The sequence below is a fragment of the Rhea pennata genome, chromosome 38, assembly GCF_028389875.1.
Source record: "Rhea pennata isolate bPtePen1 chromosome 38, bPtePen1.pri, whole genome shotgun sequence".
Lineage (NCBI taxonomy): Eukaryota > Metazoa > Chordata > Aves > Rheiformes > Rheidae > Rhea > Rhea pennata.
Genome location: NC_084700.1, coordinates 172,774 through 196,632, shown reverse-complemented (window position 1 = coordinate 196,632; position 23,859 = coordinate 172,774). Strand labels below are relative to the sequence as shown.

The 23,859-nt window shown below is 68.2% G+C and overlaps 3 protein-coding genes and 6 non-coding genes across 9 annotated transcripts; 5 read left to right on the top strand and 4 right to left on the bottom strand.

Moving 5' to 3' along the window:
* Positions 1-336: 336 nt before the first annotated feature.
* LOC134153077 (small nucleolar RNA SNORD26) lies at positions 337-411 on the bottom strand. Its single transcript, XR_009961104.1, has one exon. It is a non-coding gene; the product is annotated as a small nucleolar RNA SNORD26 (small nucleolar RNA).
* A 1,730-nt stretch (positions 412-2,141) lies between these two features.
* Positions 2,142-2,332, top strand: LOC134153085 (U2 spliceosomal RNA). The gene has a single exon (XR_009961112.1). It is a non-coding gene; the product is annotated as a U2 spliceosomal RNA (small nuclear RNA).
* Positions 2,333-3,259: 927 nt separating this feature from the next.
* On the top strand, positions 3,260-3,450 carry LOC134153084 (U2 spliceosomal RNA). The gene has a single exon (XR_009961111.1). It is a non-coding gene; the product is annotated as a U2 spliceosomal RNA (small nuclear RNA).
* A 1,768-nt stretch (positions 3,451-5,218) lies between these two features.
* Positions 5,219-5,409, top strand: LOC134153083 (U2 spliceosomal RNA). Its single transcript, XR_009961110.1, has one exon. It is a non-coding gene; the product is annotated as a U2 spliceosomal RNA (small nuclear RNA).
* Positions 5,410-6,248: 839 nt separating this feature from the next.
* TAF6L (TATA-box binding protein associated factor 6 like) lies at positions 6,249-9,362 on the bottom strand. Its single transcript, XM_062598857.1, has 10 exons — positions 9,200-9,362; positions 9,036-9,122; positions 8,780-8,930; positions 8,414-8,464; positions 8,242-8,336; positions 7,887-7,961; positions 7,563-7,783; positions 7,345-7,477; positions 7,137-7,265; positions 6,249-7,019 (listed from the first exon to the last, which is right to left on the bottom strand). Exons 1-10 carry the CDS (start codon positions 9,344-9,346, stop codon positions 6,336-6,338), a joined length of 1,773 nt encoding a protein of 590 aa, XP_062454841.1. The 5' UTR covers positions 9,347-9,362; the 3' UTR covers positions 6,249-6,335.
* A 640-nt stretch (positions 9,363-10,002) lies between these two features.
* On the top strand, positions 10,003-10,193 carry LOC134153082 (U2 spliceosomal RNA). The gene has a single exon (XR_009961109.1). It is a non-coding gene; the product is annotated as a U2 spliceosomal RNA (small nuclear RNA).
* Positions 10,194-11,993: 1,800 nt separating this feature from the next.
* On the top strand, positions 11,994-12,184 carry LOC134153072 (U2 spliceosomal RNA). Its single transcript, XR_009961100.1, has one exon. It is a non-coding gene; the product is annotated as a U2 spliceosomal RNA (small nuclear RNA).
* A 206-nt stretch (positions 12,185-12,390) lies between these two features.
* On the bottom strand, positions 12,391-16,456 carry TUT1 (terminal uridylyl transferase 1, U6 snRNA-specific). Its single transcript, XM_062598844.1, has 9 exons — positions 16,174-16,456; positions 15,887-16,077; positions 15,597-15,800; positions 15,102-15,216; positions 14,703-15,018; positions 14,417-14,628; positions 14,170-14,292; positions 13,995-14,087; positions 12,391-13,915 (listed from the first exon to the last, which is right to left on the bottom strand). The coding sequence occupies exons 1-9, from the start codon at positions 16,454-16,456 to the stop codon at positions 12,504-12,506; spliced, it is 2,949 nt and encodes a 982-aa protein (XP_062454828.1). The 3' UTR covers positions 12,391-12,503.
* A 418-nt stretch (positions 16,457-16,874) lies between these two features.
* Positions 16,875-23,693, bottom strand: MTA2 (metastasis associated 1 family member 2). Its single transcript, XM_062598836.1, has 18 exons — positions 23,510-23,693; positions 22,215-22,282; positions 22,037-22,130; positions 21,689-21,806; positions 21,541-21,604; positions 21,352-21,469; positions 21,164-21,266; positions 20,968-21,067; positions 20,695-20,883; positions 20,549-20,623; positions 19,891-19,949; positions 19,713-19,810; positions 19,037-19,176; positions 18,723-18,951; positions 18,541-18,630; positions 18,095-18,240; positions 17,336-17,484; positions 16,875-17,258 (listed from the first exon to the last, which is right to left on the bottom strand). Exons 1-18 carry the CDS (start codon positions 23,535-23,537, stop codon positions 17,090-17,092), a joined length of 2,037 nt encoding a protein of 678 aa, XP_062454820.1. The 5' UTR covers positions 23,538-23,693; the 3' UTR covers positions 16,875-17,089.
* Between the last annotated feature and the right edge of the window lie 166 nt (positions 23,694-23,859).

The following is a 23,859-nucleotide window of genomic DNA, read 5'->3' as shown; positions in this document are numbered from 1 at the left end:
TTCAAAAACCCTCCAGCCCAAGCTTGCTCTGCCTCCTCTACCTAGGGAGGAGGCTGGGACAATACCTATTCCTACTTGGAAAAGTCCTCTCTCTCTACTCTTAAAGGTCACCTGTTTTGTCACAGAACAGAAAAGGTCAGGTGCTCACCTGCAATGGAGCCACAGGTGCACATCTTTGACCAGTTCCACACCTAACAGGATAAGAGAATCAGTCACTCAACTGTATTTCAAGCTTCATGAGAGCAACATACCCAATACTGAAGTCCAAGGTCGCACCCTATACATGTGCTCCTATTTGTGTAATGGCACAGCTCAGACCTGGGCCTGGGAATCAGTGCTACTCAGAATCTCATACAGGGTTTCTCCACTTTACCATCAGAAAGAGAGAGTTCAGTGGTTTCATCTCTGCAGCACTTCAGCCCCTACGCCAGCAGCACAACGGGTATCCCATTTACACTAAGAACACAAGGATTCCGCAGGCAGGAAGAGCGGCAACATGTTAAATACACTATTTTACCACAAAAAACAGCATCCAGGCTCTCCAAAGCAGAGAAACAACTCACCTCTAAAAAAGCTTCCCTTTCGGTATCTGAAAACCTGCAAACAACGATGCTGTTAAAACACACAGGATAACTACAAATAGCATCCCTTCAGCAAGCTGCAGGTAGGAACAACAGCCTCCCCCCAGTGTGAACACGGCTGGGGCAAGCCTGCTCTTCTCAGAGATACTAAGGATCTTCACACAGCAGTCAGTTCAGGTCTGTGAGTAGACTCATCACGGAACAGCCCCCCACACCACAGTCCTGCCCTGCATTCCCTTTAGAGCTGTAGCACAGGGCCTAGTTCCTGCCACATGGGGCTGCAAAACAAAGGCATGAAACCCAGAGGCACCTCCCTCAGAGAAACCACAGCGCGGGGCACACACACGGGCACAAAATGGCCGCCGCCACCCCCCGGGCGCTGACTTCCGCTGCTGTGCCACCTTGAGAGCAGCGACAGTTATAGGTAACCGGTTTTCGGTAACACCACCATCTCAGGAAAGAAAGGAACGGCGATAAGAAAGAGCTGAGGCCAGGCAGAACGGCCCCGGAGCAGCCACGGCCAGATGCAGCATCCAAACCCACTCACCTTCCCCTTTCACCAGCAACGAGAAAATGGCCGAAAAGCGGCCGCTTATGTTCTTAAATACGTCGCCGCCCCGAGCCATGCTGGGAAGCAGGTGAGCGCGTGCGCACTACAGCCTTGCCCCGGTGCGCATGCGCCGTCCTGGGGACGGACGCTAGGGGGCGCCAAGGGAGGGCGGGAAACGCTACGCGCAGGTCCCTCCTTCTCCCCCCTCCGCCCGCGCCGCCGGCGCGACCGTTGGGGAGTCGGCGGGAAGGGCGCAGGCGGCGCTGTGGCGATGCGGCGCCGCGGCCCGGCGGTCTCTTCCCGTCCGCCCGCCCTTCCTCTGTCAGGCTAGGAGCCCTCGCGAAGTATTTCTTTCAAAAGCAGCAGTTAGTTCCTTAACTACAGATAAATCTGATTTAAAAATCATGAGAGCTCTTGAGCTAAAAGAGGTTAAGAAACTCAGAGATGCTCGCATCGCTTTACAAGGCCGACACTGAAGTGCCGCGGTGAGAGCAGAGGCCATGAGGCAGCGCAGATTAACACCCGCAAGGGCAGCTGCGGCAGATACGCCTGCTTCCTTCAGGATCAGAGAACTCCCTCAGTCCGTGCTGCGTAGTTGTCCCGGAAGGGCCAAGACGCTCTTCCTCCCCTGAGCTACGCAGTGTTCTGGGCCTGTTTGGTCACTGTGTGGTGTAAATACGGTAATTAAAAGCCTAAGAGAAGCTGAACAACGTCAAGAGAACGTAACGAGGCCAAACAGCGCGATCCGTGAGGGGGGCGGAGGGGAGAGTCCGGCCGGGGGCGGGTCCATGCAAACGAGGGGCCGCGGGGGCTGCCGGGAGGCGCCGCCAGGCCGGCAGCTGCGGCGCTCGGGGGGTTCCCCGGGGGAAAGACGCCGTCCGGGGGGCGCCGAGTCCGGCGGGCGGAGACGAGGGGCAGCGGAGCGGGGTGGGCGTCGGTGCGCGTGCGGGTGTGCGTGCGTTAGGAGCGGTGCGGGGCCGGGGAGGGTGGCGGGGCGCGGGGTGCGCGGCATCGCTTCTCGGCCTTTTGGCTAAGATCAAGTGTAGTATCTGTTCTTATCAGTTTAATATCTGATACGTCCTCGATGAGAGGACTTTATATTAAACGGATTTTTGGGCTCGGGAGTTGGACCCGGAGCTTGCTCCCTCCGCTCCGCGCATCGTCCCGGTATTGCAGTGCCTCCGGGAACGGTGCCCTCCCCCGGGAGGAACCTGCTGCTGGTCAAAGACAGAGCTGGAGAGGGGAAGTGCGGGCGGCTGCGGCGGGGCAGCGGCGCTGGCACTTCGGGCTGTGGCGCTCGCTTGCAGCCGGCAGCGCTGCTCCGGGCGGCCCGGCCCGGCGCGGCCCGGCTCGGCTCGCTAGCGGCATCCGCTGCCTCTGGCGCGCGGGGCGCCCGGTCGGTACCCGCCTGCTGCTGCGTGGCCCGTGCAGCCGCTCGGCCAGCATCAGCCCCGAACCAGGCGCCGTCGGCTCCCTGCTTTCTGCTGCCGCCGGGGCCCAACACCGGGCGCGGCGGGGCGCTGCCGCGCTCGGTAGCGGCGGCGGCGCGAGGTGTCCGTGGTGTCTCCGGGTGCGGGGAGCCCTCAGCGCCGCGACGGCTCCTAGCAGGGTTCTGCGCGGGGGCTGCCGCCGCCGCCGGGAGGCTCGGCAGCGGGTCTGCGGGAGGGGCGCAGGGCAGGGAAGCGGCTGCGCTGGGGCTGCCGCCGGGACCGGGGACAACCGGGACTCCGCGGGCCGGCCGGAGCCGAGGGGCGGGAATTATTCAAAGCGGGGGCGGTGGAGCGCCACTCGGGATGCTCCGGGCGGGAGGAGAGGAAGCCGCTGGGCCGGGGTATGCGGATGAGCGCGGGGGGGTGGGCGGGGCGTATGCAAATCATGTCGGTGGGCGACGGGCGGGGCATGCAGATTGGCCAGGTATCGAACCGAACGGGACGCCGGGAGGCGCCGCCGGGCCGGCAGCGGCGCCGTGCGTGGCGGCAGCGGGTCGCGGAGGCGCGTGGGTCGGGCGTAGGCGGTCGGGGGGCGCCGTGGTGGGCGGTAGGCGCGTGCGGCGCGGGAGGGGCGCGGGTGTGCGTGCGTTGGGAGCGGTGCGGGGCCGGGGAGGGTGGCGGGGCGCGGGGTGCGTGGCATCGCTTCTCGGCCTTTTGGCTAAGATCAAGTGTAGTATCTGTTCTTATCAGTTTAATATCTGATACGTCCTCGATGAGAGGACTTTATATTAAACGGATTTTTGGGCTCGGGAGTTGGACCCGGAGCTTGCTCCCTCCGCTCCGCGCATCGTCCCGGTATTGCAGTGCCTCCGGGAACGGTGCCCTCCCCCGGGAGGAACCTGCTGCTGGTCAAAGACAGAGCTGGAGAGGGGAAGTGCGGGCGGCTGCGGCGGGGCAGCGGCGCTGGCACTTCGGGCTGTGGCGCTCGCTTGCAGCCGGCAGCGCTGCTCCGGGCGGCCCGGCCCGGCCCGGCCCGGCTTGCTGGTGCATCTGCTGCCTCTGGCGCACGGGGCTCCCCCATCGACTCTGCCTCGCTGCTAGTGGCACTGGCTGACCCGGGCGGACGGGGATGTGCGGCACTGCCCGCCTGCGCCCCTGCCGCTGCGTGCCACATCCTCACTTCCATCTTGTCCCTGCGCTGGGCGCCGCCATGCCGTGCCCCAGGAACCAGCTGCGCAGCGGGAGGAATCCTGGCCGGAGCAGCTCCTCCGGCAGGAGCGCGCAGTCCAGCAGGCTGGCAGCCCGCACGTCGTGCGTGCACAGCGTCCATTCCCAGCGGAGGTGAGCACAAAGAGGATGACAGAGGTGATGACCAGGGCAACGTTGAGCCACATGTGATCCCCGTGAGCGGCACCACGGTGTTGGGATCCCGCGGCCACTCAGCCCCAGCTCTTGGCCGTGCATCAGCGGCAGCTGCTGTATGGCAGCACCAAGGAGCGGCGCAGAGCCACCAGCAGGACGACGGCTGGAACGGAGCTGCAGCAGGACACATGGCTGCAGGTCGCTGGCCCCAGCGCGGTGCCAGTCCGGGTTGCAGCACCATGGAGGAGGCAGCGGCCACTGAACACTCCCTGGGCAACAAGAGCGGTGGCAGCGGGGCCGCACGGAGCTCCCACGAGCCCCATCCCCATCCCCCAGCTAACATGATCCTCCTCGGCCAAGGGAAAGTCTTCCTTTCTCCAGACTTTCTCTCTCGTCTCCAGACCCTGGGATTCCCGAGGGCCGATCTTAGCAGAAAAGACTGAAGCAAAGGCGGCACTCTGGAACTCTGCCTTCTCTGTACCCTTCGTCACCAGGGCGTCCGCCCCATCCGGCAGCGCACCCACGTTTTCCTCAGTCTTCCTTTTGCTCCTGATGCATTTGAAGAAGCCCTTCTTGTTGTCCTGGACATCCCTTGCCAGACTTCGTTCCAAATGGGCCTTGACCGCCTTCGTCACATCCCTGCATGCTCTGACAACGGTCCTATGTTCCTCCCCGCGAGACGGTGAACTCCACTGTCTGTGGTGGCTGCAGCCAAGGCTGCCCCCACCCCTCTCCTCTCCTCTCCCCCCAGTCCTTCCTTGTCGGTCAGCTCGCGGCGGCAGCGCAGCCCTCGCCGCCGGCTGCTCCAGCACCTGCGTCAGAGTCCACCCGCGCTCGGCAGGAGCCGCGTGGGCTCTGCGCGCCGCGCTGTGCCGTCCCTCCAGCAGCTGCCGGGGCCGAGGCAGTCGGGCGCGGGGGCCGGGGCCGGGCGGCGGGGGGGCGGGGCCGGGCGCGCGGGGCGGCGCTGCGGGGCGGGTCGGGGCGGCCGTGTGGAAACGAGGGCGGCGCGCGGGGCAGGCGAGGCTGCGGCGCATGCGAATAGCGGTCGGGGCGTGTGCGAGTGGGGCGGGTCCATGCAAACGAGGGGCCGCGGGGGCTGCCGGGAGGCGCCGCCGGGCCGGCAGCGGCGGCGCTCGGGGGGTTCCCCGGGGGAAAGACGCCGTCCGGGGGGCGCCGAGTCCGGCGGGCGGAGACGAGGGGCAGCGGAGCGGGGTGGGCGTCGGTGCGCGTGCGGGTGTGCGTGCGTTAGGAGCGGTGCGGGGCCGGGGAGGGTGGCGGGGCGCGGGGTGCGCGGCATCGCTTCTCGGCCTTTTGGCTAAGATCAAGTGTAGTATCTGTTCTTATCAGTTTAATATCTGATACGTCCTCGATGAGAGGACTTTATATTAAACGGATTTTTGGGCTCGGGAGTTGGACCCGGAGCTTGCTCCCTCCGCTCCGCGCATCGTCCCGGTATTGCAGTGCCTCCGGGAACGGTGCCCTCCCCCGGGAGAAACCTGCTGCTGGTCAAAGACAGAGCTGGAGAGGGGAAGTGCGGGCGGCTGCGGCGGGGCAGCGGCGCTGGCACTTCGGGCTGTGGCGCTCGCTTGCAGCCGGCAGCGCTGCTCCGGGCGGCCCGGCCCGGCGCGGCCCGGCTCGGCTCGCTAGCGGCATCCGCTGCCTCTGGCGCGCGGGGCGCCCGGTCGGTACCCGCCTGCTGCTGCGTGGCCCGTGCAGCCGCTCGGCCAGCATCAGCCCCGAACCAGGCGCCGTCGGCTCCCTGCTTTCTGCTGCCCATGCATCAGCTGCAGCTGCTGTATGGCAGCACCAAGGAGCAGTGCAGAGCCACCAGCAGGGCAATGGCTTGGACAGAACTGCAGCAGGTCGCTGCCCCCAGCACAGTGCCAGTCCAGGCTGTAGCACCATGAAGGAGGCAGCAGCCACTGAACAGTCCCTGGGCAAGAAGAGCGGTGGCAGCGAGGCCACATGGAGCTCCCACGAGCCCCACTCCCATCCTCGAGCCCCTTGCACAGTGGCCAGGGTGGGGGCAGAAATGCCTCAGTATTGGCACCAGCCCCATGTGGTGCTGCAAGGGAGACAGAGCATGCTGGAGTGGTCAGAATGTGCCAAACTACCAGAGCTTTCCTGCTGCGGCCTCGTCCTGCACTCACAGGCTGCCACTGGGAATGGGCTTTGGTGCCAGCACCACTTCCCTCTGTGGGGCTTCCAGCTGTCATGGTCCCCACCTGACCCATGCTCACCCCTTCCTGCAGCATTGCTCTGACCATGGCGCGGTTCACGCTTGGCCCCATTTCCACCCTGACTCAGTCTCAAAGCAACGACTCCTTTGTGCTGCGGCACACTGTGCTGCGCTGTGGCTTTTTATTACTGCTGAGTGCCCCAAGCAGGAGGGGCTGCATGGCCCGGCATAGCTCAGAGGAGCAGCCCCAGGGAGTACTCGGAGCGGGCCCAGCGCCGCAGTGGCTTGGCTGTGCGTCCGATCATGGGCAGCTTCTGGGCATATCGGGAGACGTGGCCGGGCCCGTGGTGCTGGGGGAAGCTGGTCTGGAAGCGGCGGCCCTGGCAGCGGCGGCCTGCCTGGCGCCCAGCGATGACAAAGCTGAAGCGGGGGGCACCGCGGGGGGCGAAGCGGCACTTCTGGAAGACGTCACGCACGCTGGGCCGGTGGCCAGGCTGCCGAGCGGTGCTGCGGGCACGGGCCAGGCTGGCAGGGCGTGGTGGGGCCGGGCGCCCGCCCGCTGCCTCGGCCCGGGGGCTGCCCTCTGCACGGGGGCTCACTGTGGCACTGGCCGTCAGCTGTGGCATCTTGCGGGCAGCATCGCCTGTGGCGCCGCTGGCCGGCAGCTCCCGGCGGGCGCCCTCAGGGCTGCCAGGGCCAGGCAGTGGTGGGGCAGCAGGCCGTGGCCCTGTGCCTGTGCCAAAGCGCGGTGCCAGGCTGTCGCCGAAGAAGTCATAGAGCTCGCGGTACATGTCGCACAGAGGCACCGTGGGGACCTCCACTGGGGCGCCAGGTGCTGGGGAGCCCTCCTGCGGCAGCCCTGCACTCGCCACTGGCGCTGGTTGTGCCTTCATCTTGAGCAGGCGCTCCACTGCCACCTGCAAGGAGAGGGCAGGGTAGTGCCAGGCGCTGTGCCATGCTGTGGTGCCATGCCATGCTACGCCGCGCTGTACCATGCCACACCGTCCCATGCTGCCCCCCTTGGCCCCACTCACAAGGATGGCGCCGTAGACCTTGTGCCCGTCAGCCTTCACCTGGGCGTTGGAGACGGAGTAGTCGTCCAGCACAGCCTGCAGCCCGCCCCAGTATGCAGGGAGGTGGGGGTAGAGCACCCGCTCCACGGCCTGTGGGGAGAGGAGGCACACACTGCAGCCCGCTGCCCCCCGTGCTGCCCCCCGCTGCGCCCCCCGCCACCGCCACTACCTTCCAGCCCAGGGCGTGCAGCCCCACTACTGCCCCGTAATGGGAGCACAGCGGGCGCACCGGGTCCGCCAGCACCTTCTGCAGCGACAGCAGGATCTGCTGGTAGAGGCCGCTCACCAGGTCGCCATGAGTCCTGGGGGCGGCAGGGCCAGCGTTGCAGGCTCCCACTGCCCTGGCCCCTCGGCGCAGCCTGGCCCTGCTGCCCCGTGTGCCCTCACCAGAAGATGCGGCTCAGCAGCATGGCAGCGGCATCACGCAGCGTCCAATGGTCATTGAGGGGGTTGATGGAGGCGGCCAGCGGCTCCAGGACGCAGTAGGTGACGCTGCCGATGAGGCTGCGCACGTAGGAGCCCAGGCACAGATAGGGGTTCTGCACCAAGCTGCGGGCGATGTGCAGCAGCCGGTGCAGCTGCTCCAGGTCATGGCTCACCGACTTCACCTGCACCGCCACCAAGTGTCACGCTGCTGCTGGCACTGCCGCCAGAGCGCCCAGCATCCCGCTGCCCCCACATGGCGCACCCCCATGCTGCTGCGCCACTCACCCCGCTGACCACGTAGACGAAGTATGGCAGCAGGGCAGCGATCTTGGAGTTGCTCTGCAGGTCCTGGAGTGCCAGCTGCAGCAGGAGATGGCCCAGTGTGAGCACAGTGCCCTGGCAGCCCTGCCGTAGCCCATCGCCCCTCACGGCCACACACTGGCTCCTGCAACCCTCCTCTGCCCCCCACTGTGGCCTGCCGGTCCCTCACTGAGGTTCCCTTGCCCCTCACCAGCCCTACTGCAGCCCACCGGCCCCCACCACCCCTTGCTGCCCCTTCGCTGCGGCCTGCCAGCCCCTCGCCACCACCTTGCCAGCCCCACCGGCCCCTCACCCCCCCTCGCTGGCCCTTGTGGCCCACCTTCATCAGCTGCGGGTCGTCACCCAGCACCGCCCGCGTCACGTGCTGGTAGTACTTGAGCAGGTCGTCTGTCAGCGTGGACACGGCACTGGGTACTGCCGGGACAGCAGCATTACCAGGCGCCCCGGTGGGATGGCATCTGCCCCAGCCCCGCTGTCTCCTAGTGACTTACCAGTTCCCTGCGGCTCCAAGTTGCCTTTCCCATCCAGGTAGGAGATGTGCACTGCAAGGGAACGCAGTGACCCTGAGACAGCCAGCCCAAATCCCACCTGGATCCTGCCTCAGAGCTGCTCAGCTCCCACTGGGATCCTGCCCCAGCACTGCTCAGATACTGCCCCAATCCCACCTCAGTGCCACCGGGATCTCACCCCAATCACATCCCAATACTGCCTAAATCCCATCCAGATCCTGTCCCAATGCCACCCACATCACATCCTTGCACCTCCTGCCTCAGCACCGCCTGGATCCTGCCTGGATCCTGCCCCAGCAGCACCTGGGGACCAGGCAGACCGGACAGGAGCAGGGCCGGGGCACCCACCTCGCACAGCGGTCTCGGCACAGCCCTTGGGGATGTTGGTGGCCAGGGCCAGCTCCACCAGGTTCACCTCGCGGTCCTCCTGGAAGTACAGCTCGCCCTCCTTGAGCGCCCGGAAGGGCAGCGCATCCGCCGCGCCGTAGCCGCACACCGCCTGCGGAGAAGCCGCCGGGATGCGTCGCGGGGAGCAGTGGGGGGCCGCGCTCCCACCCCGCCACCGGGACGGGCGCCGGCCCGGGGCTGCCGCGCCCCCGCTCACCTCCACGTTGCTCCAGCGCAGCGCCCGGTTGAAGTCCTCCGCCGTCAGCCGCCGCCGCCGCGTGTGCTTCAGGAACTGCGAGCTGTTCTGCGGGCGGCGGCGCGCTCAGCCCCGCGGCACCGGCAGCGCAGGCCGCGCCGCGCCGCGGCCAGGCCGCGCCCTACCTGCGTCGCCTCCCGCAGGCGGTAGCAGACGTCCTCGGCCAGCAGCGCCGCCACCTCGTCCGAGAGCTCCAGCCCGGCGCTCTCCGCCATCAGCCGCACCGACTCGCGCGGCAGCTCCACGAACCGCCGCTCGTCCCGCTCCGACATGGCGCCCCGCCTGGCCCCGCCCCCGGGCGGAGCCGTGTGAATGAAAGGCCGCGGAGGCTGCCGGGAGACTCGGCCCCGCCCCGGAGGAGGAGCCATGCAAATCAAAGGCCGCGGAGGCTGCCGGGAGACTCGGCCCCGCCCCGCCCCGCCCCGGAGGAGGAGCCATGCAAATCAAAGGCCGCGGAGGCTGCCGGGAGACTCGGCCCCGCCCCGCCCCGGAGGAGGAGCCATGCAAATCAAAGGCCGCGGAGGTTGCCGGGAGACTCGGCCCCGCCCCGCCCCAGAGGAGGAGCCATGCAAATCAAAGGCCGCGGAGGCTGCCGGGAGACTCGGCCCCGCCCCGCCCCGCCCCGGAGGAGGAGCCATGCAAATCAAAAACCGCGGAGGCTGCCGGGAGACTCGGCCCCACCCCCCTCAAGGTGGAGACATGCAAATTAGGTGTCTGCGTAGCCGAACGGGACGCCGGGAGGCGCCGCCGGGCCGGCAGCGGCGCCGTGCGTGGCGGCAGCGGGTCGCGGAGGCGCGTGGGTCGGGCGTAGGCGGTCGGGGGGCGCCGTGGTGGGCGGTAGGCGCGTGCGGCGCGGGAGGGGCGCGGGTGTGCGTGCGTTGGGAGCGGTGCGGGGCCGGGGAGGGTGGCGGGGCGCGGGGTGCGTGGCATCGCTTCTCGGCCTTTTGGCTAAGATCAAGTGTAGTATCTGTTCTTATCAGTTTAATATCTGATACGTCCTCGATGAGAGGACTTTATATTAAACGGATTTTTGGGCTCGGGAGTTGGACCCGGAGCTTGCTCCCTCCGCTCCGCGCATCGTCCCGGTATTGCAGTGCCTCCGGGAACGGTGCCCTCCCCCGGGAGGAACCTGCTGCTGGTCAAAGACAGAGCTGGAGAGGGGAAGTGCGGGCGGCTGCGACGGGGCAGCGGCGCTGGCACTTCGGGCTGTGGTGCTCGCTTGCAGCCGGCAGCGCTGCTCCGGGCGGCCCGGCCCGGCCCGGCCCGGCCCGGCTTGCTGGGGCATCTGCTGCCTCTGGCGCACGGGGCTCCCCCATCGACTCTGCCTCGCTGCTAGTGGCACTGGCTGACCCGGGCGGACGGGGATGTGCGGTACTGCCCGCCTGTGCCCCTGCCGCTGCGTGCCACATCCTCACTTCCATCTTGTCCCTGCGCTGGGCGCCGCCGTGCCGTGCCCCAGGAACCGGCTGCGCAGCGGGAGGAATCCTGGCCGGAGCAGCTCCTCCGGCAGGAGCGCGCAGTCCAGCAGGCTGGCAGCCCGCACGTCGTGCGTGCACAGCGTCCATTCCCAGCGGAGGTGAGCACAAAGAGGATGACAGAGGTGATGACCAGGGCAACGTTGAGCCACATGTGATCCCCGTGAGCGGCACCACGGTGTTGGGATCCCGCGGCCACTCAGCCCCAGCTCTTGGCCGTGCATCAGCGGCAGCTGCTGTATGGCAGCACCAAGGAGCGGCGCAGAGCCACCAGCAGGACGACGGCTGGGACGGAGCTGCAGCAGGACACATGGCTGCAGGTCGCTGGCCCCAGCGCGGTGCCAGTCCGGGTTGCAGCACCATGGAGGAGGCAGCGGCCACTGAACACTCCCTGGGCAACAAGAGCGGTGGCAGCGGGGCCGCACGGAGCTCCCACGAGCCCCATCCCCATCCCCCAGCTAACATGATCCTCCTCGGCCAAGGGAAAGTCTTCCTTTCTCCAGACTTTCTCTCTCGTCTCCAGACCCCGGGATTCCCGAGGGCCGATCTTAGCAGAAAAGACTGAAGCAAAGGCGGCACTCTGGAACTCTGCCTTCTCTGTACCCTTCGTCACCAGGGCGTCCGCCCCATCCGGCAGCGCACCCACGTTTTCCTCAGTCTTCCTTTTGCTCCTGATGCATTTGAAGAAGCCCTTCTTGTTGTCCTGGACATCCCTTGCCAGACTTCGTTCCAAATGGGCCTTGACCGCCTTCGTCACATCCCTGCATGCTCTGACAACGGTCCTATGTTCCTCCCCGCGAGACGGTGAACTCCACTGTCTGTGGTGGCTGCAGCCAAGGCTGCCCCCACCCCTCTCCTCTCCTCTCCTCTCCCCCCAGTCCTTCCTTGTCGGTCAGCTCGCGGCGGCAGCGCAGCCCTCGCCGCCGGCTGCTCCAGCACCTGCGTCAGAGTCCACCCGCGCTCGGCAGGAGCCGCGTGGGCTCTGCGCGCCGCGCTGTGCCGTCCCTCCAGCAGCTGCCGGGGCCGAGGCAGTCGGGCGCGGGGGGCGGGGCCGGGCGGCGGGGGGGCGGGGCCGGGCGCGCGGGGGGGCGGGGCCGGGCGCGCGGGGCGGCGCTGCGGGGCGGGTCGGGGCGGCCGTGTGGAAACGAGGGCGGCGCGCGGGGCAGGCGAGGCTGCGGCGCATGCGAATAGCGGTCGGGGCGTGTGCGAGTGGGGCGGGTCCATGCAAACGAGGGGCCGCGGGGGCTGCCGGGAGGCGCCGCCGGGCCGGCAGCGGCGGCGCTCGGGGGGTTCCCCGGGGGAAAGACGCCGTCCGGGGGGCGCCGAGTCCGGCGGGCGGAGACGAGGGGCAGCGGAGCGGGGTGGGCGTCGGTGCGCGTGCGGGTGTGCGTGCGTTAGGAGCGGTGCGGGGCCGGGGAGGGTGGCGGGGCGCGGGGTGCGCGGCATCGCTTCTCGGCCTTTTGGCTAAGATCAAGTGTAGTATCTGTTCTTATCAGTTTAATATCTGATACGTCCTCGATGAGAGGACTTTATATTAAACGGATTTTTGGGCTCGGGAGTTGGACCCGGAGCTTGCTCCCTCCGCTCCGCGCATCGTCCCGGTATTGCAGTGCCTCCGGGAACGGTGCCCTCCCCCGGGAGGATCAGTGTGGTACAAAGGCAGATTCAAACCCCCGCCCCCCCCCCCCCTCCCCCCGCCTGCAGTGGATGGTGCCGCCTGTTCCTGTGGGCGCTGCTCTCCCTTTTATCCTGCTTTCACGGTTTTGGACCACACCAAGACCTCAACGTTCTTTTCTTCCTCCACCTCGCCTGCAGTACTGTACATCTCACAGCACAACTCGTCTGGGCCAAGGCCCCAAACTAGAGCTTTTTATTACCAAACACGCTCCAAATGCCCCCAAATTCTCCAAAATATAGAAAAACAGCAGAAAATGCCCCTGAACGCTCCAGGGCCTCAGTCCGCGGGGGCAGTGCTCGCCCCCCAGTCCAGCTGGCCCAGGTGCTGCTCTACCATGGCCGGCAGGAAGCTCCGCAGGAAGTGGAAGAAGTCGTGGAAGAACTGCCCCATGCCCGGAGCCGGCACCAAGCGCAGCAGCACCCACAGCTCCGGCACGTCGCCGCCTGCCCGAGCGCTGGCCTCAAAGCACAGCAGCGGCTCCAGTGGCTGCCCCGCTCCCGCCTGTTCCACAATGGCCTCTGACACCTTCGCCTCCAGCTCCAGAATGCCTCCGTCCAACTCAGAGCCCGCAGTGCCGCTGGGCTGCCGCAGCTGCCGCCGCACACGGCGCCGGCCTGCCCACACACGGTGCCACACAGCACAGCTCCAGCTGACGGTGTCCCCCTTGGGGCCCCGGCGCCGCTTCCCAATCGGCCCCGTGGTGCCCTCCGGCAGGGGACGCTTGGACCCCACTGCTGGCTGCTCAGCCGGAGGTGGCTCATTTGCAGGCGGCTCATCTGCCGGCAGCTCTGCAGGGGCACTAGGGGCTCCCAGCTGCTTAGTTGGAGGCAGTTCATCCTCTGGCGGCTCCAGAGTGTCGTCTGCAGCTGCTGGCAACTCAGTTTCAGGCAGCTTCAGGGGGTCACTGGTGGCTCCCAGCTGCTCAGCTGGAGGTGGCTCGTTCTCTGGCAGCTCCGAACGGTTGCTGGGAGCTGCTGGCTGCTTGGCTGGAAACGATTCTTCTATCAGCGGCTCTAGAGGGTCGTTGGGGGCTGCTGGCTCCTTGGACAGACACAGTTCATCTGCCAGCAGCTCCAGAGGGTTGCCGAGTGCTGCTGGCTGCTCCTCATCTGCTGGTTCCTGGGTCGCCAATCCCTGCAGCCTGGATGCCTCTCCGGGGGCTGCCTGGGGCTCTGGGATCTCCACACAGCTGCATTTCAGCACGTGTCTGAGCACGAGGGCAACAGCCGCACAAGCCTCCTGGAACCAGTGGTGCCGGAAACCAGGCGCCTGGCACAGCTGCTGCCGGCGGACAGGTGGGAGTGTGGCAGCGCTGAAGGGGATGGTGATGAAGAAAGCATCAGCTCCCGGCCCCACTGACTCCAGCGCGCCAGGCTGGAAGAGCCGCATGAGTCCCCAGGTCTTCCCCTTGCTGGACCTGCGACGGTACTGCAGGCTGCGGCAGTACTTGGCAGCATCGCGGCAGCAGCGCCCAAAGCGTGCTGCCGTCTTCTCGGTGACGTTGGCAGCCACGTTGTGGCTCAGCTCAAAGGGATCTTGCAGGTTGAAGGGCCCCAGCTTCAATCGCCCACCAGCCTCCAAGAGCAGAGCGCTGGGCAGTGGCACCGCCCGGCCCTCGTGCAGCGAGATCACCCGCCCAGCGAAGTCGTAGTCCCCAAAGACGCAGAAGAACTCGGCCAAGAGGGAGCCTAGAGCACACAGAGGGGTGAGAGTGGCTCTGGGGCGCCAGCACCACTGCCCCAGCCAGCCCCACGCCCTGGTGCTCACCTGGGTTCTCTGCGTTGATGCTGCTGCCCAGCGACGAGGCATCCTGGGGGAAGCTGCAGTCCCAGCCCTCCACGACACTGCGGTCCTCGTCACCTGGGGCAGAGCGAGGGGGGCCTCAGCGAGGGGCTGGTGCCTGGGGTCGGCTGTGCCGCCAGCCGCACTGCTGGCCACCTACCTGCCAGCTCCCGGAGCCGGGCCAGCGAGGGCAGCACCGGGGGGCTGCGTGTCTGCAGGAAGAAGAGCGTCAGCAGCGTCAGCGCGTAGTTGGTGAGCAAGGGGCCGCCGCCAGAGGGGCTTCCTGGGGGGAGACAGAGTCAGCGCCAGCCCTGGCCCAGCCCCACGCTGCATCCCAGCCCCAAGTCTCATTTCTTGGCCCCATGTCCCATCTCCTGCCCTGGGCTCCTCCCAGCCTCACAACCCACCTCCTGGCCCCACGCCGTCTCCGAGCTCTGCGTCCTGGCGCTGCACCCCGGCCCCACATCCCATCTGCTCGTCCTGTGCTGCCTCCCAGCCCCGTGTCCCACCTGCCAGGCCCTGCTGCTTGGCCCAGTAGCGCAGCGTGTAGACCAGCGGCCGCACACGCCCGTCCGCCTCAGCGCAGAGCCGCAGGAAGGCTGTGTTGCGGAGCGCCAGCCTGCGGGGAAGCAGGGGTCAGCGGGGGCCCCATAGCAGTGTTGTCCGTCCATCCTTCCGTCCCCCAGCACCAACCTGTTGTCGATGGAAACGTCACCCAGCAGCCCCGACTCCTTGTGGCAGAACTTGACGACGGGGCGGCGGGCAGCAGGCACGGCCCGCACACGCCGCACCCCCGGGACGCAGCGCCGCAGCACCGCTGCCACCAGCTCCAGCACCGCCGGTGCTGCCGCCAGCTCTGCGTCGCCCAGCAGAGAGTCATCTGAGTCTGAGGAGGCGGCACCACCCGCCGGGGCGCTCTTGGCACGCTCCAGGTCCAGGAAGAGATCCAGGTCGCAGCCATGGATGTCGAAGCCGTTGACAGAGGAGCCAAAGGGCAGAACAGCACAGCCTAGGTGGGGCAGGAGAGTGCGCGAGTCGCGGCCGCGCGCTTGCACGAGGGTGCTGCACGAGGGTGCTGCGCATGGGACTCACCAGGGAAGAACTCGGAGAAAACCTCCTGGAAGAGGGCAACCAGGAGGTGCCGCAGGCGGCGCTCGCCCTCGCTCAGCTCCAACAGCTCCACCAGCCGCCGCATCTGCTCATCCACCTGCCGGGGCTGCATGTCACTGGGGGCAGGGGGCAGCCTCCCATTGCTCCCTGGACACTCCTCAGAGCCCCCAGCAGCCTAGACACTCTCTCTGCTGCCCCCCAGGGCCACTGTTGGCCCCTAAAGACCCCCTACCTAGAGCCTAGAACTACCAGCACCCCCTGGGGACCCCCCAGGGCCCCCAGACTCCCACCAAACACACTCCTAGGGCCACTAGGGACCTGAAAGCTCCTTCCTCAATCCTCCATCAGAGCTGTAAGGCCCAGTGGCCCCAGTATCCCCCCAAGTGCCACCAATAGTCCCCAGGAACCCCCCACTCCCTAGCCAGCACTCCCCAGGCATCCCGTAAGAACCAGACAGCCCTCCTAGACCCCACTCACATCCGCAGCCTGGCAGAGGGCTCGTGCCAGTGGTGCTGGGCTGAGATGCTCGCGGCGGGCACCAGGTCCTGAGCAGGCGGCGGCAAAGGGCTCATAGCGGCGGGGTTGCACGCGGAGCCGGCGGCCGCCCAGGCTGTGCCGGGGCCATGCCAATGCCCGCGCCTGGGCCGCCGCCTCCCGCAGTTCCACGATGGCGTAGGCGCCCTACGGCGGGGCCGGGCCAGGTCGTCAGTGCTGCCATCCTGGCCCCCCAACCCCTGCCTCGGCCCCCCAAGCCCTCTCCCACTCACTTTCTCCTTGTCCATCACGACAGCTGCCACATCCCCGAAAGCCTCGAAGTAGCGGGCAAGCACCGTTGCTGCAGTGCCCCGTGGGAAGCCGCTGACGAAGAGGCTGCGCTGCGCCTGGGCGTTGCGCTCGGCGCGGAGCCCTCGCAGCCGCTGGTGCTTCCGCCCGCGCAGGTGTTCGACCAGGCTGGGCCCTGGGCAACAGCGGCATCAGCCCGGCGCGGCCCAGGCTCCCCGGCTTCCGCAGCCTTCCCCGGCCCGACCCCCCGGTCCCTCCCAGCGCCACTCACGGTTCGCCGCTACCACGCGGCAGAGGCGGCAGCGGAAACCGCCACGCGGCAGCGCCTCCACGTCCAGGGCCGCGTCTGAGTCTGGGTCCGGCTCCGGCTCCGAGTCCAAGTCTAGGCCTGGGTCCGAGTCCTGGTCCCGGTCCGGGTCCGGTTCCGGTTCCAGATCCGAATCCAAGTCCAGGCCTGGGTCCGAGTCCAGGTCCCGGTCCGGGTCCAGACCCAGATTCGTCTCCGGTCCCCGGTCCCCGTCCTCTTCCCGGTCCGGTTCCGCCTCCCGGTCCATCCCGGCCCGCCCGCCCCGCGCCGCCACCAGCAGCCCCGCAGCTCGACCTCCCCTGGCTTTCCCCCGGGAACTTCCGGCGGAGCCGAGTCCGCCACCAACACCGCTCCCCCGGGAACTTCCGGCGGAGCCGAGTCCGCCACCAACACCGCTCCCCCGGGAACTTCCGGCGGAGCCGAGTCCGCCACCAACACCGCTCCCCCGGGAACTTCCGGCGGAGCCGAGTCCGCCACCAACACCGCTCCCCCGGGAACTTCCGGCGGAAGCGGCCGTACACCGGCGGAGCTCCGGATGGAGCCGCGGCAGAGGCGGCTGGCGGGCGCCCCCCACCCCTGCCCGGTGCCGGAGCCCCCCCACGCCCCGTTGCTAGAACCCCCCTCGGAGCTGGATCCTCCCCCTCCCTGGTGCCGGAGCAGCGTGGTGAAGAAAAGGCGTCCATTTATTTCCTGTTGCTACAGCCCGGGAGCAGCTCGAGATAAAAAAACCGGCGCTCGCGCTCACTCCATGTACAAAAGGGACCCGCGGAGAGGGGGGTGGAGGGGGGGCCACTCCGGCCCCCACCCCTTCCCCCACCACCGCAGTTGCTATGGAAATAAAAAAAATACAAAAGGGGGCGGGGCCGGCAGGGCCGGCGGCTCAGTCCTCCAGGACGATGGGCTCGGAGGTGCTGGCAGGGTGGGGGGGCGCAGGGGGCACCAGGGCCCCCCCGGGCCGCAGCGGCAGCCCCGGCTTCGCCTTGAGCGGCAGGTTGGGGCGCCGGGCGGCGCGGCGCATCTCCAGGTGCGTCAGGGCCTTGCGCAGCGCCCTGGGGAGGGAGATGGGGGGGGGCGTCAGCACCTGCTGCACCCCCCCCCCCACGCTCCCACGCGGCGCCAGCCCCACCTGGTGTCCTTGGTGGCCACGAAGACGACGGGGTTGGGGGCGTCGGCGGGGTTCAGCTTCTGGCGCTTGGCGGCCGGCTGGGAGCCCGGGCGCAGCCCCGCGGCCGCTGGGCGCCCATTGGCCGAGAAGGGCAGCCCCGCCCCTGCCACCTGCCACGCACTGTCAGGCCCCGCCCACGCCCCTCCTCCTTGTCAATCACACCAGGCCCCACCCACAAACATGCACCCCCGCCCATTGGACCCACTCCCTGTCAATCACAGCCCAACCCTTCCCCAACAGGCTCCCGCTTGTCAATCACCTGCAGCCCCTCCCTCGTCACGCCGGTCAGGCCCCACCCCCATCACTCACTGCACCAATCACAGCCCACCCCAATCCCCCAGACCCTCCCCCTTGTCAATCACCCAGAACCCACCCCATCAGAGCCCACTTATCACCCTCACCAATCACAGCCCACTCTGGCCCCCAGGCCCCGCCCCCTTCCGCACGTCACACTCCAGGACCCAACCTGCCCCTTGCAGCCCCACCCACCTACAGACCCCTCCCCTGTCAATCACACCAAGCCACACCCACCACCAGGCTCACCCCTTGTCAATCATCCTGGCCCCACCCCTTCCTGCAGGCACCACCCCCACCAATCACTCCAACCCTCACCCCATCACTTAGCCCCACCCCTCTTAGGCCCCCAGGCCCCGCCCCTCCCGCCAGGCCCCGCCCCTCCCGCCAGGCCCCGCCTCCTGTGGCAGGCCCCGCCCCTGGTACCCGGGCAGCCCGGTGGCCCTCGCCAGCGCTCTCGTAGCCCCGCTTGCCCCCGAGACCAGCCAGGCCCCGGCTCTGGCTCAGCTGGTTGCGGTTAATTGGCGTCTTGGTGCCTCGCGGCGTCTTCGGCTTCAGGGGGGCCTGCGCCGCTGGGGGAGGGGGGACAGGGTGAGCGGGGCTGGTGCCCCATGGCTGGGGGGCGAGAATGGCTCCTCGCCCCACAGCACTCATAGGGGGAGCGGGGCTGGCGCCCCACGGCACCCACCACGGGCGTGCACAGAGCAAGGCTGGCCTGACCTACAGCATCTATGGTGGGGAGCGGAGACAGCCGACCCGCAACACTCGGACAGGTACACCTCCCCCCCCCCCCCCCCCGCCCTGCCCCATGGCGCCTGCAAGGGAGCACAACCACCCTGCCCCATAGCTGCCAGCACAGGCCCCTGCCTCACCCAGCTCCTTGACGATGGCGGCGAGGGGCAGCCGCGCCAGCGGGTGGATCTTGAGCGGCGCCTTGGCGGCCTTGGGCAGCCGGATGGAGCCTGTGGAGAGGGTGGCAGAGCGGGGTGAAGTGGGGCTGTGTCCCCCCCACCCGCTCCCCCGTCCCCCCCGACTCCCCGTGGCGGCGGCATACACTCGGCCTTGATGGCGTTGGCGTTGATGGGGGCGTAGGGGCGGCGGGCGGCGCGCCGGGGCTGCAGGATGTCGCGGCAGACGCGGCGCGCCAGGCGCGTCAGCTTGGTGGTCTGCAGCAGGAAGGTCTGGCGGTTCTTGGCCAGCAGCTTGGCGCGGCTGGCGCTGCTGGCATAGGGCGAGAGGCTCTGCGCCTCGGGCCGCGAGAGGTGCCCCCGCGAGTGCGGCTCCTGCGGGGGAGCACCGGGGTGGGGTTAGCGGGGTGCCGGGGCGTCCCCCCGGTCCTCCCCCCGCTCACTGTGGGCCCCCCCTCACCGTGGGGCCACGCGCAGCACCCTCCAGCTGCGTCGGTGTCTTCAGCCCCCCGTACTTCTTCCAGTAGATCCAGCACGAGGCGCAGAGGCGGCACTGCATGTTGGGGGGGCCCCAGGCGTACCACTGTGCCGACTGTGTGGCTGCGGGGCCGCCACGTTGGGGGGCCGCCTCCGTCCCATGGCGGGGGCCCCCCACCCCGGGAACCCGTCCCGCTGCCCCCACGTACCCACCACCCTGCCCTGCTGTCCCACTACCCCTCTATACCCCCCTCCCTGTCCTACTGCCCTCCGCTACCCCTCTAGACTCTCCATCTACCACAAGGTCGTGTCCCACTGCCCCACATAGGCCCCTCCCTGCCCCTATGTACTTTCCTCCCTGCCCCACTGCTTCTCCATAGCTTCTATTTGCCCCAGGGCTCTGCCCCACACAGCCCCTCTCACCCCTCAATAGCCCCCACATGCCCCAGGGCCCTACCCACTGCCCCTGCATACCCCACTCCTTGCCCCAAAATAGCCCCCCTTACCAGTTTCCCTATCCCTAAATAGCACCCATTTGACCAAAATAACCTTCACTTGCCATAGAGCCCTGCCCCACAACCCTGCTCTAATGCACTTAAGCATCCCCTATTTGCCCCAGGACTCTGCCCCATGTGCCCCAGCCCCCCTGCCCCACTGACTGTGGCAGCTCTCGCAGGTGAGGCCCTTCTGGAAGCCGGCGCCATTCATGCCGGGCTTGGAGCCCACAGAGATGATCTGGTTGGGGTTGGGCTTGGTGCTGGGGGGTAGAGAGGGGCAGGGTGAGGGGGGCTGGGGGGCCGGCCTGCCCCCTACGGCGCCCCAGCCCGCCCCACTCACTAGGTGGGGATGTAGACTTGCTTCAGCTTGCTGTCAGCCTCCGCCGCCTTCAGCCGTTTCTGCAGGCAGAGATGGGGCTGAGCCGCTGCCCCCAGCCGGGGGACAGCCCCCCATGTATCGCTGCCCCCCAGCCCCATAGTTGCCCCAGGGCAGCCCCTTAGCCCTACAGCGGCCCCATGCACCACTGCCCCCCAGCCCCATGGCTGCCCCATGCTGCCCCCCAGCCCCAAGCCTGCCGCACACGTCACCAGCCTCCAGCCCCACACGGCTCCCAGCCCCATGGCTGCCCCACAGCCCAAGCCTGCCCCATGTGTCATGGCCCACCAGACCCACCGCTGCCCCAAGACGGCCCCATGCTGCCCCTCAGCCCCACGCCTGCCTCAAGGATCACGCCCCCCCAGCCCCATGCCTACCCCAAACCAATCCCATGCCTGCCTGCCTGTTCCCCAGCCTCATGCCTGCTCCACAGATTGCCACCCAAGTCCCATGTCTGCCCCATGCTAACCTTCGAGGCTCCCATCTGCCCCACGTTGCCCCCCCCCCCAGCTCCACTGTGGCCCCTCACGTTGCAGCTGCCAGGCCTCCCCCCCCAACCCCCAACGTCGCCAACCGCGAGCCCCATGCGATCTGCCCCCCTGCCGCTGCCAGCCCCCCTCGCCTGCTGGATGTAGCGGTCGGTAGTTTTCCACATGTAGTAGAACTGCACAATGCTGGCCAGCGACTTCCAGGGCAGCTGCAGGCGAGGGGGGGGTGAGGCTGGGCCCCTGGGCCGCCCCACCGCCCCCCCGGCCCTGCCCCGCTCACAAAGTCCTGCCGGATGTCGTTGAAGTCCTTGCCGTACTTCTCCAGCGCCTCCTCGAAGAGCATGGCCTCGGAGGCCGACCACTCCTCCATCTCGTCGCGGCACAGCACCGGCCCCCCCTGCGGCACCAGCGTGGACATGGCCTTGGCCAGGTCGTAGCCGTTGCGCTGCAGTGTGTCCATGGCGTGGAACTGGGGGGAGGGGACACAGCGAGGTGACGTCAAGGCCATCCCTGTCCCTGTGCCCACGCAGAGCTGCAGGGTGCCTGCCCTCACCAGCGTGATGTCGCGCGAGGCGGCGGCTGCGCTCATGTGCAGGCTGGGCTGCCGGATGGAGCTGCTGCAGTCGAGGGCGCGTGCGAAGGTGCCCACAGCCCTGCGGACGAGGGAAGGAGGTGGCGTCAGCAGTGCCTGAGCCCCCCCCCCCCCCCCCCCAAGCCTGCGGCCACACTGCTCCTGCAGCCCCGCTCACCGTGCCACCACCAGGAACTGGTCGATCTGCCGGTCCGTCAGGGGGTTGTCGGGGTCCCACACTTTCATCTCCATCTTCTGCTGGTTCCTATTGTCAGACTCGCCTGTGGGATGCAAAGGGAAACAGAGTGGAAAAATGGCAGTGGAGCGGAGTCACCCCGGCCCCCAGCGCCCCCACGGCCGCCTCACCCTCCGCCAGCCGGTCCGGGATCTCTGCCTGGTACTTGCAACCGACCCGGATCTCACCCTGGTCGGCCAGAAGAGTTTTCTGCACGGGGTCGAACACCAGAGAGTAGAAGAAGCAGTCCTGGAGGGAGCAGAGGCGTTACGGGCCATGGCCCCCCGGCTGCGCAGCTCCCCGTGCCGCCAGGGCCTCACCTCCTTCTCCAAGTACTGCCCTAGGATGTCGGTCTCGTTGAGGAGCGTCACGCTGCACTTCCCCCTGTGGGCAGGCACACACCGGCGTCAGGGCCCCACCGCGGGGGCACCGTGCCCCTGAGCCTCCCCCCTCCCCGCCGCCACACACCGTATGTGAGTGGCCGGCAGCGACTCAAACTGCCGGGAGAGGAAGAGCTCGCGGTGCTTGAGCTGGTGCCGCTGCTGCTCCGTCATGGCTGGCTGCTTGGACTCCTCCTCGAACTCGCCTGTGCGTGGCGCAGTGTGAGCCCCCGCTCCGACGTGGTTCCCCCCACCGGAACAGGGCCGGAAACCCCCCGCCGTGGCCCAGGGAAACGCAGCCGGGGCCTCCCTGCCAGCTGCCCTCCCTCCTGGCCCAGAGCCACCGGAGCGTGGGGCGGGAGCAGCGGTGCAGCAGGCCAGGATGTGACCCCCCTCGCCCCTGCCCCCCAAGGGGGCCCAGTTGCTCTCTACTCACGGGCATTGCTGTCTGCCAAGCTGTTGAGACTACTGGAAATGTCTCGCCGGCGGAAGAGGCAGACCACCTTGGCCTCCACGTTGCCATTAGCTGTCTGGGGGGACAAATCGGGGTGCTGAGAGGAGTGGAGAGGGGTGGCGGACGGGGTGGTGGCGCCGCGGGCCGGGTGGCTCCTCACCTTGTTGAGCTCCTCGATGCGGCGCACGAGGTATGGGTTGCTGGAGGAGTTCTCAAAATAGACGTAGTCTGCAGAGAGCAGGCTCGAGGGAAGGCGCCGCCGGCGTGGGAGACACCCCCAACCCCCCCCGCCCCATAACCCCACGCTCTTCTCGGGGGCTCCAGCGCAGCCCTTGTCCGCATGGGGCCTCCAGATGGGAGCATTCCCGGAGACCCCCCCCCAGCTCGGCTACTGATGGAGCCCCGCAAACGCCCCTGTGGGTGGGTGAGGCCTCTCCTCCCCTACCATGGATTGGGGGGGGGGGGATACACACGCTGCCTACTCCCCAGGGTCCCCTCCCCACCACAGCCCCCTTGGGGACCCTCTTGCAGGCATGCCCCCCCACATCCCAAACAGAGGCAGAACCGTCATTGCTCCTTTCCCGGCCCTTCTTCTGTGCAGGCTGGGGGGCTCCTTTTCACCACGGGGGGCTGACTCAGCACAGGAACAGCCCCCTTCCCCTTGGGGGTCCCCCTTCCCCTTGGGGGTCCCCCCTCCCCCCCCATTCACAGCAGCAGCCCCCCAGCTCCTTGCAGCCCCCGGGCTCCAACACCGCGGCCACTCCTGCACACACAGCTCCTGCCTTTGGGGCAGGGGACCCTTCGCAGGGACCCCCACTTTGCCCGCACTGCCCCGGGGCCCCCTGTCCCCTCCCGGGACCCCCCGCCTCCCCCCACAAACGTGGGGCTCCCTCTGCCCTCAGGGGACTCTCCCTCCCCATCGCAGGATCCCACTTTTCTCCTCAGGAGTCCCGTTCCCCTCGTGGATCCCCTTTTCCCCCCACAGGATCCCCCCATTCCCCCCACAGGATCTCCCTCAAGATCCCCCTTTTTTCCCTCACGGGATCTTGTCTCCCCTCCATAGGATCCTCCCGCTGCCCCCACAGGCTTCCCCTCCCCTTGCTCCCTCCATGGGATCCCCCCGTTCCCCTCATGGGATTCCCTCGCTCCCCCCCCCCGGGATCCCCCTGTTCTCCCCTCCCTTTCCTGCCGCGGGATCCTCCTTCCCCCCCCTCCCCCGGGACCCCCCCCTCGCTCTCTCCATGGGATCCCCTCGTTTCCCCCACTCGGGATCCCCCCAGGATCTCCCCCATTCCCTCTCCGAGATCCGAGATCTCCCCCCCTTTCCCGCCGCGAGATCCTGCTCCTCCCTGGATCCCCCCGTTCTCCTGTTCCCGCCGCGGGATCCCGGGACTCCCCCCCTCCCGGGATCCCGCTCCCGTCGCGGCCGCGGGCCCCGCCGCCCCCCCTGCTCACCGCCGACACGGTACATGTTGGCCGCCATGGCCGCTCGCTCGGCCGCGCTACCCCCGGGCCCGGCCCGGCCCGCGCTTCATCGCCTCCCGCCGCCTCCGCACCGGCGCGACCCGCTCGGGCGCCTCCGGAGCGGCCTCGGCGCCGCCTCGGGCCCTTCCGGAGTGGCCTCGGGGCCCTTCGGAGCGCACTCGGCCCTTTCCGGAGAGACCTCGGGCCCCTTCGGAGCGGCCTCGGGCCTTTCCGGAGCCCGTTCGGGACCCTTCGGAGCGCGCTCGGATCTTTCCGGAGTGCGCTCGGGTCCTTTCGGAGCGGCCTCGGGGCCCTTCGGAACGCGCTCGGGCCTTTCCGGA